At 42.7% G+C, this 15,780-nt stretch overlaps 1 protein-coding gene across 1 annotated transcript in view; it reads left to right on the forward strand.

Moving 5' to 3' along the window:
• The window catches only part of RAPGEF6 (Rap guanine nucleotide exchange factor 6), a gene marked incomplete at both ends in the record, with an annotated part of 152,449 nt that overhangs the window by 14,481 nt on the left and 122,188 nt on the right, over window positions 1-15,780 (forward strand). Inside the window, one exon of the mRNA XM_080698480.1 lies at window positions 14,677-14,747. Within this exon, the coding sequence (XP_080554606.1) occupies window positions 14,677-14,747 (71 nt within the window). The remainder of the gene's footprint in view (window positions 1-14,676; window positions 14,748-15,780) is intronic.

Consider the following 15,780-nt stretch of genomic DNA (forward strand, 5'->3'; position numbering starts at 1 on the left):
AGATGCTTATAAAGCAGCATGTTTTTTAGTATAGCATAGTGAAGTAAGAAAGGGATAAATATCCCAACCTCCTTGATTAGAAATGTGTTTCAAAGAATCAGTGACTATGCCGGGCGTGGTGGTGCACGCTTGTAATCCCCAAGCTGGGGAGGTTGGGAGGTGGAGACAGGAGGATCATGTAGGTTCTAACTCAGCTGCGCTGGCTTAAGAGACCCTGTTTCCAAATAAAATATAAAAATAGGTCTGGGAATGTAGCCCGGAAGCAGAAGGGTTCTATCCCAAGTACCACCAAAAAAAAAAAAAAAAAAAAAAAAAAAAAGAATCATGAACTACCCGTATAGATGCTGCAAGTATTAATGTAATATTTTATTTAACAATGAAGGTGAAGGCCCATAGTCTGGAGGTATAGCTCGGAGGTAGAATGTCCTTCGGCTCAATCCCTAGTACCACTAAAAAATAAAAAGAATATTTGTTTTTTGTTTTGTTTGTTTGTTTGTTTTTTTTTTTTTTTGGTGGTACTGGGGTTCCTGGAAGCCCTTCTACCTCCGGGCTACACTCCCAGACCTATTTTTACATTTTCATTTGGAAACAGGGTCTCCTAAGCCAGCGCGCGCGGCTGGCTTCGAACTTGCGCGATCCTCCTGTCTCTGCCTCCCAAGCGCGGGGATTACAAGCGTGTGCCACCACGCCCGGCTAAAAAGAATATTTGTACAATGAATGTTAAAATTTATAGCCGGAAGCTGGGCATGGTGGTGCTCATTTATAATCCCTGCCGTTGGGAGGTGGAGACAGGAGGATCGTGCTGGTTCAAAGCCAGCCTCGCTGGCTCAAGAGACCCTGTTTCCAATTAAAAAATATAAAATGGGTCTGGGAGTGTAGCCCGGAGGTAGAAGGGTTTCCAGGAACCCAGTACAACCACCAAAAAAAAAAAAAAGTTAGCTGGGCATGGTGGCGCACACTTGTAATCCCCGTGCTTGAGAGGCGGAGACAGGAGGATTGCGCAGGTTCAAAGCCATCCTCGCTGGCTTAAGAGATGCTGTTTCCAAATAAAAATATAAAAAATAGGTGACTGAGAGTGTAGCCTGGAGATAGAAAGGTTTCCAAAAACCCCAGTACCACCAAAAAAAAAAAAGTTATAGATTGTTTGAAAGGTGAGAACAGTTGCTTTGTTCTAGGACGGCAGTGGTCCCACCACCTCAGTTTACCCACCTTCACTCACAGAATGAGCTGGCTGAGAGGGTGTGGCAGATCTGTGTTCGTTAAGGATGGGGACAGGTTCTGAGAAATGCCTCGTTAGGCAATTTTGTGGTTGTGTGAACATCAAAAAAGGTACTTGCACAAACAGATGGTACAGCTCAGTCACATGATGTGGCCTCTTGATGTAATCAAGAGATGTGGTCAGCACAAGGTGTAGGAGGCTGCTGCCAGTTTAGCATGGTGCGTTGTTTTACAGTGAACCCTCTTATTCTACATACACATATATGCATATATATAGTAAGGGATATGCTTTACAGTAAAAAGTATAGTATCATAAATACCCATACTGGCTGGGCGCTGTGATGCTTGCCTATAATCCTAGCACTTAGAAGTCTGACACAGGACGATTTCAGATTGGAGACTAGCCTCATCAACTTAGCAAGATCCTGTTTCAGATTAAAAAATAAAATAGTGCTGAGGTCTAGCTCAGAGTTAGAATGCCTCTAGATTCAATCTTTAGTACAAAAAATAAATAGAAATAAAAAGACCTATACCAGGAAGTGTCGTTTATTATGATTATCAAGCACCATCATCTGTATATAATTGTATGTGTTTTACTTTTCTATGGCTGGTAGCACAGGTTTGTTTACTCTAAAATCATCACACACATGAGTAATGTTTGGGACAGTAATAGAGCTATGACGTGACTGGACGGTAGGAATTTTTCATCTCCATTATATTACGGGGCCACCGCCGATTATGTGGTCTGTTGTTGATCGAAATGTTGCCATGTGGTGCATGACTGTTTTGAGTTGTCACCACTTCTTCACCTTCCTTTTCCCAAGTGGGACCCCTTATTTTATTCCTAGTCCTAAACTGATATTCCTGGGTAATCTCTGAAGTGTTTCGTTACTGCAGCTACAGAAATAGATATTATTGATCTGGAATATGACTGTACACCAGATGGTTAGTCTTCTGTCTTTCTCGACTTCCCTTTTTCAGGTTCCACAGAGTGATCTTTGCATAAATATTTAGCATCCCTTAATCTACCATTTAAGTTTATGACTGCCCAAAATACCCAAGACTTTCACTCTGCACTGCCCTCCTGTCTCCCTCCTATTAAAGGAAATAAGGGCTGCTTTCTGTGGTAGGTTTTACTAATCTTAGATATACTAAAAGCCTAACATGTAGTGCAGTATCTCAAGCCTGCCTCACAGGTAATTGGTACAAAGCCCAAGAAACCCCTTTCCAAGCCCAGCACTACACAGTCAACAGTTCCTTGTTGTCAAGAGTAAACAGAATACCCTAATACCTACGTGCTGTGAGAGAGACAGTTAATCAGCTCGCCACTGCAGTCATCTTTTGTTCTGGAAGGTTCTTCTTGTGTTTTCTTGAGGGCTTGGCATTTTGTGACCCTCAGGTCTGTGCAGTGTAAGGACTAAGATTTACTAGACATCCTGGAGCTTGTTTCAGTTCCCCACTAGTCGTTTATTAGACTAGTAATACAAAGTGGCAGAGACCCAGCCTGTGAACCAGTGGTTCTCAGACTGAAGTGCACCTTATTAAACCACACACTGTTGGACCCTACTCTCAGAGGAGACTGGGAATTTGCTTTTTACTAAGCTGCCGAGTACGCTGATGGTGTTGGTTTAGGATCTCACAACATGCAGCAGAACTCAGTTTGGCCAGTTTAAAGAGAATGGATTTATTAAAGCATTTTGGGTAGCCACAGAATCGCTTAGAGTATCCTGGAGAAATAGATGCAAGTCTGGGCAGCCGTGACCCATACTTTCCTATAACAGATTTGGTTACGATGCTACAGCTGCTAGCATGGAGCAGTGGGTGCCGGAGCTTGCACCGCTGACCAGCTACACTGTGATGAACTGCACATAGATGCTGTTGCTGCTGCTGCTGCTGCTGCAACTAGCTGTCAGTATGATTATGGACAGTTTTTTTGTTTGCAGAACTGGGGATGAAACCCAGGGACATTCTGCCTCCAAGCTATACTTCCAGCCCTATTTTTATTCTTTATGTTGAAATGGTCTTACTAGATTGTGGAGCACCTCACTGAGTAGCTGAGGCTGTTGTTAAAATTACAAGCATATTTTCATAGGATAGGTATTTTGTGTATGCCTGCCTGGGTAATAGTGACTCTCTCCAAGTGTCACCAGGCAGCTAGCTGTGTTTGTAGCAGTCATCCCTTAATATCCTTGAGATTGATTCCATGGCCATGATGGATACCAAAATGTATGGATGCTTCAGACCCTTATATGAAACTAGCATTTGCTTATAAATGACTGCACATCCTTTCATATAAAGTGCCCCCAGGTTACGTCGAATACCGGATAAATGACGCTGTGTAAGTAGTTGTCACACTGTTAGTGTGAAAACAGTGGTGAGAGACAGAAGGTCTATACTGCCGGGCGTGGTGGGCACGCTTGTAATCCCTGCGCGTGGGAGGTGGAGACAGGAGGATTGTGCAGGTTCGAAGCCAGCCGCGCTGGCTTAAGAGACCCTGTTTTTGTCTTTTTTTCCCCCTGAAGGGCCAACTTTAGATGACCATTGCTTACTCTGCCAGTTTTTGAGAATCTTAGTTCATGTAACCAGGCAACAAAAGGGGGGGAGTATATGGATTATGAAGAAAGAACTAACACTGTACTTATTCACAGGTGATGCTGTTTATATTTAGAGATTCCAAAAGAATTTACAAACTGAGAATTAAATATTATTAACAAGATTATTGGATTTAAGTAGAATAAATTAATTTATGTAAACCATAAACCAAAAAACCCTCATTTATAAAAATGATATCATTTGAAAGGCTTAAAATCTTAATTACTTAGGAATCAATGCAGCAAAATTATAGAATTTTGTGTGTGTGTGTGTGTGTGTGTGTGTGTGTGTGTGTGTGCGCGGTACTGGGGTTTCTGGAAAACCTTCTACACTCCCAGACCTATTTTATATTTTTAAAATTTGGAAACAGGGTCTCTTAAGCCAGTGTGGCTGGCTTTGAACCTGTGCGATCCTGTCTCTGACTCCCAAGCGCGGGGATTATAAGTGTGCACCACCACGCCTGGCTAGAAAAATTTTGAACTGAATACTACAAAATATTTGTTAGTTGGGTCCTATGAGAAATGATGTCAGGACAGCATTAGACATGCAAGAGCCAGGTGAGGAGAATGCCTGTGAGCAGAAACGGAGAGAGCTGAGTGAGCAGCAGACCCCACGTTGGTGTGGCCCTTGTGAAGGAGGGAGGAAAGGAAGGTTGGGTAGAAGACCTTTGACTGCAGCGCAGTTCTGTGAAAGTTTAGGATGGGAAATCCTTGGAGCCCTCAGAGGAGCTCAAGGCTCCCAGAGCAGGCTTGCATTAGTATCTGCGCAGGCTCAGTTGTTGGGAGAGCCCCATGGAACCTTGGTCCCCATGCAGACATGAATTACCTATCATAGAACAGACACCTTTGGTCAGCTGCACACCCTGTATTTGGAGGTCTGAGTGGCATATTTTCAAGGCCACTTGAGTTTGTACTTTGTACTGCACAGGTACTACACAGGTTCAGGGTTCAGGGAACACGTCTCCATGGGTCTCCTTGAGTCTCCTTTTTCCTGAGAATTAAATGACTTGGGAGAGAGATGGCAGTGGGAAGAACTGTAGCCCTGTGTTAGGCTTGATCACAGGCTGCAGCTGGCACTGACCTTCCCTCCCACTCTACACTTGTTTTCTCCTTATCTCATGATCACGTAGACAGGTGTCAGTGTCTCTCTCGTGACATGACTCAAGCCTTCTTTCCTAAATGTCTGAACCCTTGCTGACCACACCTTTTTTGGCAGATGTTGCTGCATTTGTCCATTCACACTTGCACTGAGGTAAAGGAGTACCAAGTAGGTCATCTGGGTTCCCTGAGCACTCCTCCTTGTTGGCATTAGATAAAAGCAGCCCTCTCCTACCTGCTGATCCGGGTCGGTTGGCTCTGCCAAACTGCATCTCCTCTAGCTGCTGATTTTTGGGCCCTGGAGCCTAAAGTATCCTGGTGACAGCCATGTACCTTGTAGTTCAGTGGGACTCTTGCACTGTCTCCTGACAAGAGGACACACCCTTTTGATTCATGACCTCCAGACCTGCAGAGCCCATGTTTGCAGGGCTAGGAAGCACACTGCCTCGTGGCTCACTGGGAGTAAGGATGAGTGGGTACCTCCTCTGCTTCCTGGTGGTTGGACCCAGGTAATCCTCCTGCTGTGCACGCAGCACCAGATGGCAGCATACGGTGCATCCTAAAGGCTGTCAGCCCATTCTTTCATATTCCTCTCTCCAGGCTAAGTGTTCAGCTGTGTCTTTAGAGGAGTGCTTCAGTGTTCTTTAAGGCCAGGTGCTTCTGGATCGCGTGGCATGTGGTAGGACTAGTGGTCCCATGGCTGCAAGTTTACTTCTGCAGTAATACCAGTCATTACCCAAAAGACAAAGTCCCCAATGTCATTATGAATAATTATTAAAATCCCTAAGTCTTAAATTCCTAAAGCTCAAAATACTTCTTGAATGCCAATGTCCTAAGTTGAAATCCTAAAACTCCAAGTTCCCACTTGGGGAAGGAAAAGGTCATAAAGTAGGAGAGGGTTGATTGCGGTGTGCTCAGTGGTAGAGTACATGCCTAGTACTGGAGGCTCTGGATCCAGGCCCTAGTATCACCACAGAAGGGGGGCGAGGGATGATAAAAAGAAAAAGGTAAAAAACCTGAATTTAGGGAGAAGGATTAGAGCATTTCACTTGTATACAGAACCTGTCTTCACACACAGCACCCTGTTCGCCTTCAGAAAAGCTTCATCAGAGCTGGGCATGGTGTTGATGCGTGCCTGTGATCCTAGTACCCATTGGGAGGCTGAGACAGAGAATTGTAGGTTTGAGTCCAGCTTTAGCTATTTATTTATTTATTTATTTATTTATTTGGTGGTACTGGGGTTCCTGGAAAACCTTCTACCTCCGAGCTACACTCCCAGACCTATTTTATATTTTTATTTAGAAACAGGGTCTCTTAAGCCAGTGAGGCTGACTTTGAGCCAGTGTAATCCTCCTGTCTCCGCCTCCCACGCGCAGGGATGACAAGCGTGCCCACCGCGCCCGGCCAGCTTTAGCAATTTAGACCCTCAGCAACTTATCAAGACCTTACTTTTTCAAAATAAAACAGGGCAGGGGTGTCGCTGAGAGGTAGACACCCCCTTTCTCAACCAGGTCTGGTTGTGGTGGGCATGCCTGCAGTCCCAGTTCTTGATGGGCTGAGACAGAGGATCTTAGGTTCAAGGCTAGCCTCGGCAACTTAGCAAGACCCTGTTCCAAAATAAAAAATTAAAAGGGCCAGGGATAGTAGGTAGAAAAAAGTCTCCTCACCCCCAGTTAGCCCAGAAGCCCTTGTTGGAAAATTCAGATGAAGGAAAAGTTCCATTTTAAAATTTGTCTCCATTGGCATTTTAGCTGATGAGAGTCCAGGAGCTCTTCAGGAATTAAAGCTATGTGCGCCTGAGGAAGCCAGCAGAGTATCTTCACTGTAGGACTACAAGACACATAGCTGTTGCTCTTTGGCCCCCAGTATTGTTCCTGCCAAGTCTGTGGTGTGTCTGTGAGTGCATGTGGAATGGGTTTCTGCTTATCCAAAACCATGTACACAGTAGATGGGACAGTTTAACATAGAAGAATCTCAGAAAAAGCAATGTCATGTAGAAAATGAATGTGAAAGTATTCTCCAAGAAGAGCTACACGTCAAAAACAAACACCAAAACCAAGCATTGTGACACAGAACTTCAAAATAAATAGTTAAGTCAGCAGGCTCTTACAGATGACCTTCCTGCAAGTACCTATAACCTGTCCAGTAATAAGCCTTTTCATGGCTCAAGTTTTCCTTTTTTTTTATTTTTTGGTACTAGGGGTTGAACTCAGAGTCATTCTACCTCTTAGCCACACCCCCAGCCCAATTTTATTTATTTGGGAAACAAGATCTCCATAAGGTTGCTGACAGTCACGCCATGTTGCTGAGACTGGCTTTGATCTTCCTGTCTCAGCCTCCCAAATATTGAGATTACCCACGCGTGCTACCAGGCCTGGCTAGGTTTTCTTTAAAAAAAAAAAAAAAATTCCCTCTATTTTAAAATGTCAGCAATATTTTTGACAATTCACTATGCAACAATTCATCTTTGCAACATTTTCAGTACTGGAGGTCTAACTTCTTTTAATAACTTTTAGGGAATTCTAAGTCACTTTTTATAAAATTGGCTCCATGAGAGTACATACATTGGCTTGTATTTCAGCACTATGTTGTATATAAAAATGTTCAGATTTTCTCAGTAAGTGATTTTTTTTTTTTTTTTTTTTTTTTTTTTTTTGCGGTACTAGGGATGGAACCCAGGGACATTCTACCTCTGAGCTACACCCCGAGCCCTATTTTTTATTCTTTATTTTGAAACAGGGTCTCACTGAGTTGCAGAGGGCCTCACTAAGTAGCTGAGGCTGTCTGGGAACCGCGATCCTCCTGTCTCAGCCTCCCGAATGCTGGGGTTACAAGGTGCGCCACCACGCCTGGCTTAAGAGATGTTCTTTTTGACATAGGCATTTGTGAAGAAAAACTTCAATATCTTCACTCTTGAACTATGTACGTGTGTGGTGATAACCATCAGTTTTTGATTGTATGTCAAAGGATTTCTCTATTATTGGCCATGGTATTTCAGATGATTACAGTTACAAAGCTGGGGGTAGCACATTTTACTTCAGAGCTGTACCCTCAGCCTGATTTAATCTTTTTGTTTTGAAACAGGGTGTCAATTTTAAATTGCCGAGAGTCTTGCTTAGTTGCTAAGGCTGGCCTCAAGCCTGCAATCCTCTTGTTTCAGCTTCCCAAATACTGAGATTATAGGCATGTGCTACCATGCCTGACCACATTTTGCCTTTTAATTTCTTTCTTTCCTTCCTTCTCTTCTGTTTTCCTCTTCCTTTTCTTTTTCTTTGTCTTTTTCTTTTTCTTCTTGCGGTGCTGGAAATGGAACCCAGGGCATTCTACCTTCAAGCTACACCCCCAGCCCTATTTTTTTTCCCTTTATTTTGAAACAGAGTCTCACTGAGTTGGGAAGGGCCTCACTAGGTAGTAGCTGAAGTTGTCCACCAACCTTGATCTTCCTGTCTCAGCCTCCCAAATACTGGGATTACAAGCATACGTCACCACGCCCAGCTTTAATTTATTACTTTATGAATATGGTTTATCTGCTCATAAGTGTTAAACCCATATTTGCAGTAGTGCTTAGCACACCTGAGTGTTTGCAAAAATATGTATGTTATTGTGTAAGCTTAGATAAAAGGGCTTCTGACATAATCTGTTGAGTTTTTACACATTTCTCAAAATAATTCCTCTTTAAAAAGGTAAACAAATGCCTCTCTTTTTTGGTGGGTATGTGTGTGAGAGGCACTGGGGATTGAACCCAGGAGCATTCTACCTCCAAGCTACACCCTTAGCCCTATTTTATTTTGAGACAGGGTCTTTCTAGGGTAACGAGAGTCTCACTATTTGTGAAGCTGTCCTTGAGCCTGCAGTCCTCCTGTCTCAGCCTCCCAAGTACTGGTATTACAAGAAAGCACCACCATGCTCAACTACAAATGTCTTTTAAAGAAATTTTTAATTGCTTATTTTTCTAAAATTATATTTTCAGTATATTTTCCGTATCTTTGGGAAATTTATTCTTTGGGGATTTTGATCTTTTAGGATTTCAGTATTTGGGATATGGCATTCCAGATTCTGTATTTCAGGATTGTGGTCCAAACCCCTCCTGTACCTTTCTTGCGGTGAGTAGTCGAGCCCACCCATCGGGCACTTTGCTGTGTGGGATTTCACTCCTGTGGTTTAGGCGTTCCAGAAAGCCCTTGGGGTGTGGCTTCTGGCTGAAGCTCTGGATTCAGAATGTAGATATATGTCCCTGCGAAATGAAGTACTTGTCCTTTGAGATGGAAGGGCTAGGTAGCCAGTCTCTTATGTGGTTGGTGTTTCTTGGTGAACATTAGTGTAGAAGACATCTTCACGCTCCGTGCTTACTCTTCGCGGTGCCTCACCTCCTCACATCTTTATCCCAGACTTCGTTTTTGGCCTGGTCTGTGTGGTCCTGCATCATACATGCTTTCCACATGTCCAGACACACTGCTCATATCTTCACTCAGCGTGGTTTCCTCTCCTGCTTCTTTCTCACCATCCCTTAATGTGCTTTAATGTAGCCTATGAAGAAAAGGGTCTTAACAGACCAGAGGTCGCTGTCCTTAGGCAGGCCTGCTTGTAAGGTTGTCCCTTGGTAGCTGGTGGCTGGGGATTTAGATTTTAGGACTGTTCCCACTATGTCATAACTACTAAGAGTGGTTTACAGTGCTTAAACTGTAAACAGTTTGGTTTGTATAACATGCAGTAACTTGGTGAGATCCTGTTTTTTGTTGTTGATCTTTTGTTTTAAAAGGGCTGGGGTAGCCGGGCATGGTGGTGCATGTTTGTAATCCCTGAACTTGGAAGACCGAGACAGGATTATCAGCCAGACTCAGCAACTTATGAGGCCCTCTGCAACTTACTGAGACCCAGTTTCAAAAAAAAAAAAAAAAATAGGGCTGGGAGTGTAGCTCAGGGATAAAATGCCCCTGGGTTCAATGCCTAGTAATGTAAAAAAAGGGCTGGTGGTATAACTCAGTGGAAAATCCTGGTTTCAGTCCCAGTGCCATACAGAGGGCTGTGTGTATGTGTGTGTTGTGCAGAACACCTTTCTCTGTGGGAGTCTGAAACTGTGAATGTCCTGGGTAGAGGTGTGGCCGTTCCCAAGAAACCTTTGGGCGTGGAGACACGCCCTGGGTATTACCACAGTTCATTGTTAGAGGAATTAATTGCATCCACAGGTTGAGTCTTCTGGGAGAAGACTCCTGGAAGCTTGTGCCTGGTGCCCTCTACATTTTCCCACTAACACCTGTAATTACATGGTCCAAGTGGTAAGGCTGCTTGCACCAGTCACAGCTTGAACCTGCTGTAGCTCTTCCCTCTCTGAGGCCATTCCCAGTGCAGCAGCTTTTATAGTTCCCAGCACAGTGTTTCTGAGTGTAGGATGTGTTGCCTGCCATCACTGTGCTTTCTTTTATTATTGAAGTGTTGGGAATTGAACTCAAGACCTGTACATGCTAGGCAGTCTGTCTGCCACTGAACTGCCCTGTGCTTCCTTATTTGTGGGAGGGCACGTAAGATGTAGTACCCGCACATCTTCATCTGTCACATTTAGAGTGGGTTTCCTGTAGGCAGAGGCAGCATGGGTGTGGGTGTGTGTGTGTGTGTGTGTGTGTGTGTGTTTAGGGGTAAGGGGATTGAAGCCAAGAGTATTCTGAGTTATACCCCAGCCCCATCCCATTATGTGTGTGTGTGTGTGTGTGTGTGTGTAGTGCACTGTAGTCTCACATCATGATGTGGATCATGTTGACAGTGACGTATATTCACACAGTACTTGGTGCCCCCCCCTCTACCCCCCCAATACTGGGTGTCCAGGTTAACAGTGTTATTTTCACCTGTATTCACATATTCGATGTAGCTTTTAGATAAACCTCAGCGTTTTTCCTCCCCTCCCCTTTCCCCTTCCTTTCTGGTTTGCTGAGGTCTCCCCTCCATTATCTGGAGTCTCTCTAGTATCCCTAATACTCCCTAGCTTAAGCACATTAGAGAAAACATATGTCCCTTCTCTTTCTGTACTTGGCTAATCCCACTTAACATAATGTTTTCCAGATCTTTCCTTCTTCTTGCGAATGGCATATATTTTGAAACAGGATCTCACTGAATTGCTGAGCCTGACATCATACCTGCAATCCTCCTTTATTAGCCTCCCAAATACTGGCATATAGGTGTGTGCCATCATGCCTGGCTATAATTGGGTTTTATTTTTTTTTTTTTTTTTTTTTTTTTTTTTTGCGGGTCTGGGGATGGAACCCAGAAGCATTTGACTTCTGAGCAGCACCACCTGCCCAATTTTTTATTCTTTATTCTGAAACAGGGTCTTCACTGAGTTGCAGAGGGCCTCACTAAGTAGCTGAGGCTGTCCGTGAACTGCAGTCTTCTGGTCTCAGCCTCCCACATACTGGGGTCACAAGTGTGCACCACCACGGCTGGCTTGGGTTTTAATTTTCTAATTCAGTCTGTCATTCTCTCCCTTTTAATTTGGGTGTTTAGATTATTTACATTTTATGTAATATGTCTAGGTTTAGATCTGCTCCTTGCTATTTCTTATTTGTCTCACCTATTTTTTAAATTCTTTCTACTTTTCTTCCTTTTGGATCATTTTATATATTTTATCATTTGTGTATTTTTATGTATAATCAGTTATGTAGTTACAGAATTGGCAGTATGCATCAGCATCTGCTTTTAAGTGATACACTACTTCAGATGCTGTGTAAGAACCTTACTCATCAGCGTGCTTCCATTTTTACCTCCTGGGTTTGTTTTACTGTTGTGGTACATTCACTTCTACATGTCATAAACCCTAAAATATGTTGTTGCTTTAGTAGTCAATTATTTTTTAAATATAGTCATGCACCACATAACATTTCCATCAGTTATGGACCATATGTATGTAAGAGTAGGCCAATAAAATTATATGGCCTTGTGACATCATAGTTATCTTAGTTTGTATAAGTACACTCTGTGATGTTTGTACAGGATCACCTAATGACACATTTCTTAGACTTTATCCTGGCGAATAAACAACCTACATCGAGAGGGAGGGAGAGAAAGAGAGAGAGAGAGAAGAGAGAAGAGAGAAGAGAGAAGAGAGAAGAGAGAGAGAGAGAGAGAGAGAGAGAGAGAGAGAGAGTGAGTGTGTGTGTGTGTGTGTGTGTGGCTGGAGATTGAATCAGGTCATTCTACTTTTTTCTTTTTGGTGGTACTGGTGTTTCTGGAAGCCCTTCTACCTCTGGGCTACACTCCCAGACCTATTTTTACATTTTTATTTGGAAATAGGGTCTCCTAAGCCAGCACACGCGGCTGGCTTCGAACCTGCACGATCCTCCTGTCTCTGCCTCCCAAGCGTGGGGATTACAAGCATGCGCCACCACGCCCGGAGTCATTCTACTTTTGAGCTACCTTTTTTTTTTTTAACCTGTTACCTTTATTAAGTGCTTTTAACATTTGCTTTAGATCTGCTGGTGACTAATTGGTTCAGCTTATCTGAAAAGTATTTTACCTGGTTTTTGAAAAACATTTTGACTGGAAATAAAATTTTAGGTTGATAGGGGCCTTTTTTTTTTCTCTTTTTTCTTTTTTTTTTTTCCCATCATCTCCTTTTGGAACATTAAAGACCTTGCTAAGTACCATTGGGGTCAAAATTGGTTCTGGATAAGGACTGCAGCCCAGTCAGGTGGCTTTGTAACATGACATCAGGTACTTCTTCGTGTGCGTGAGTTGATCACTATGGATTTAGCGCGTAAGAGGGACCTCCTGGCACAGGCCTGCTGTGTGTTCCATCTCCTGCCTGCTCTTCGGTTCTCGCTGCTTTCTCCCCAGATGCCAGCTCTTTCTTAGCAGAAGACATCACCATGCAGTAAGGTGGGATAATCATACGTATTACCTCATTTGTTGATTCCCCTTCAGATCCCACGGTTTAGGTTCTTGGTATCCTGTCTATTGAAAATATTGTTTTATATATTTACATTAAGTAGTCTTAGGTGAGTGGTGAATCCAGTCCTTAGTTCATCTTGACCTAAAGCTGAAAGGAATATCCTGATGTGTCCTCAACCACTATACCCCTAAAATCGTCTCTGAAGTGGCAGGTCATAAAACCTCACAATGTTGAAATTGGCAGTGACTTCTTGGATATGATTTCAATGGCACAGGCAACAGAAGAGTATACAAATTCCCTAAAAAATAAAAAAATATTGTATATCCAAAGACAATGTAAACAGAGTTAAAAGTTACTGATCGAATAGGATAAAATATTTCCAAATGCTATATCTGAAGGTATATTAATATTCCAACTAGAAATCCTAAAAATTAACAACAATAAAAGCAAACAATACAATTTAGAGATAGGTATAAGACTAACATAAATAATGAATCTCCACGGATAACCAATCTTAGTTGTCTGTTGGATGGAAAATCTTGTTTCTCTGGTTCTGGTGTGTGTTACCTATTTCTTCTTTGTAGTTAATCTCTTTGAGTATTTTCTCTAGCGCTGGTTTTGGAGACATAAATTCCTTCAGTTTCTGTTTGTCATGGAAGCTTCTTATTTCCCTATCTAATTTGATAGAAAGTTTTTTTGGGTAGGCAATTTTTGGCTGGAAGTTATTTTCTTTCAGAATTTGGAATATGTTACTCTGAACTACATCCCCAGCCTGTTTTTAAATTTTGAAACAAGGTCTCACGTTGCTGAAACTGGTCTTAAATCTATAGTCTTCCTGTTTCAGCCTCCCAATTGGTATTACAGGGATACACTACCACACCAGGCTTGTTTATTATGGAATTAGCAGAGGTACATGTGTGTGTCCAACCTTTGGTGGTCAACTGTCCCTCTAGTCAGGGATTGTTGCTGCTTTCCTTTCTGGCTCCGTGTTGTTTTATTAACCTCCTGGAAAGCAAATTGTGTTAGTTTTGTATTAGTTTTTTTCTCTATTGCCATCTGATATTTGGCGAGTTGTATATCAAGCATGGTGATGGGTTAGGGCTTGGAAGTGACCTGCCCTAGAATAAGGGCATTATTTTTATTAGGGAGTAAGGAAGTATACTTTATGTGCAGAAGTCAAGCTTGTCTGCTTTTCTTTTTTAATCACTGTGCACCAGTAATCTTAAATAACAGTGTTACAATACTGTGTCAAGGGTGTGGACTCTCACATTCCTACTCTGCTGTGCCATTGCCCTTAGCTAATGTCAGACTATGTGGTCCTGGGTGTGTGTTTCTGTTTGTTTTTTATACTTAGTTATCTGAGTGAGGGCTAAAGGAAGGTTTTCTGCTTCTTTCACACAGTGGACAATAGCATTTTCGCACTGGACCTGTTTTTGTTTCATGGTAGACTATGTCAGTTTTGGTCTTTTGAGATTCTTCAGAAAGTCATGTCGGAAGGGGAACACTGATAAACTGGGCTATCTGAAGAATGGTGGCCAGGGTGCTTTTAAAGATCTGAAACCCACACAGGTTGGAATTCACCACAAAGGAAGGCTTAAGTGTTCAAGTAGCCTGTGGCCACCGAAAGAAAAAAAGCTTGCATCTGTTGAAAAATGCACTGAGTTTTGGTTTCTGAGGTTGTTTGAATAGAGGCCATTGGGCATGGCGAAGGGACTTCCTGTATGCATGGAGGGGGCTTTCCTTACCTAGGGACTGGCTGCAATTGAGAGGACTTGTCTCCTCCTAGTTAACAGCTCCTCCATAGATGGTTGTATGCTGAAGAACAGAGTTGAGCGGTATTATCTTTAAAATGTATTTGAAAAATAACTTAAAATCTTTTCTATTCCACAGGACTTAAATACTATTTATTCTTATCTTCATGGAATGGAAATATTATCAAATCTCAGGGAACATCAGCTTAGGTAAGTATGTTGCTGCACTTGCATATAGCCTGGCGTGGTGGCGCACGCTTGTATCCCACCCAGGACTTGGGAGGCTGAGACAGGAGGATCGCAGGTGTGAGAACCAGCCAGAGTACTCAGTGAGGCCCTGGGCAACTGCATGAGGACTTGTTTGGAAGTAAAAAAGGACTGGGGTTAAAAAAAGAGCATGTGCTGTGTAGTTACTCATTTATTCACCATGTATCTGTTAAGCACCTTTCATATTCCTCATACTACTTAAAGCAGTTGAAATATAGGCTATAAATGAGAAGTTTATGTTTTGATGGGGTGACTTCAGAGTTGGGTGAAAACGCTAACAACAAAAGATGTGTGTAATATGCAAGATTGTAAGTACTATATAAATATAACATGGTATAACTAGGAAGCTACTTGAGTTTAGATGGTCTTTGAAAAGCTCTCAGAGAAAATACTTTTGAGCAGGGCCCTAAACAGCAGGGAGGGAGAGGGGTCGAGCTGAGGGGGCATAGAGAGAGGCAGGGAGGTGTGGGAGTGAGTTTGGGTAGGTGCTCTCAGGGCCAAGCCACTTCCGAGCTTCTGTGGAACTGCCTTGGGCCCTCCCTTTCTTTCTCCTCCCTTCAGTTGCTGGGCATTGACCCTTGGGCGCTGGACTCGGAGGCTAGACAAGCACTCTGCCACTGAACCATATCCCTAGCCCAAGACTTTGCATTTCTTAGCCCAGTGTTTCTTAGCAATTGGACTTAAGCAAGTCTTAGCATTTAAGCTGCAGTTGTGTCTTCCACAAAAGAGTAATAATGATGGTATCTTTGTTACAGTGTTTTGAAGACTAAATGAGAATAAGTATCTAGAGCAAAACACTGTGCTTAGCTATGATAGCGAGAACAGGATATTTTTTTCAGTTTGTATTAGTCTTTATTATGCCATGTGGTCCAGATGTGCAGTATATGTTGTCTTAAAATGGAAGGAGCAAATACATTGGTTTGGCAAAAGTTTGGGTACAAGACTCATCAACTTTCTGAACTTCATCTTTTCTTCT

The sequence above is a fragment of the Muscardinus avellanarius genome (assembly GCF_963383645.1).
Source record: "Muscardinus avellanarius genome assembly, chromosome: 7".
Taxonomy (NCBI): domain Eukaryota; kingdom Metazoa; phylum Chordata; class Mammalia; order Rodentia; family Gliridae; genus Muscardinus; species Muscardinus avellanarius.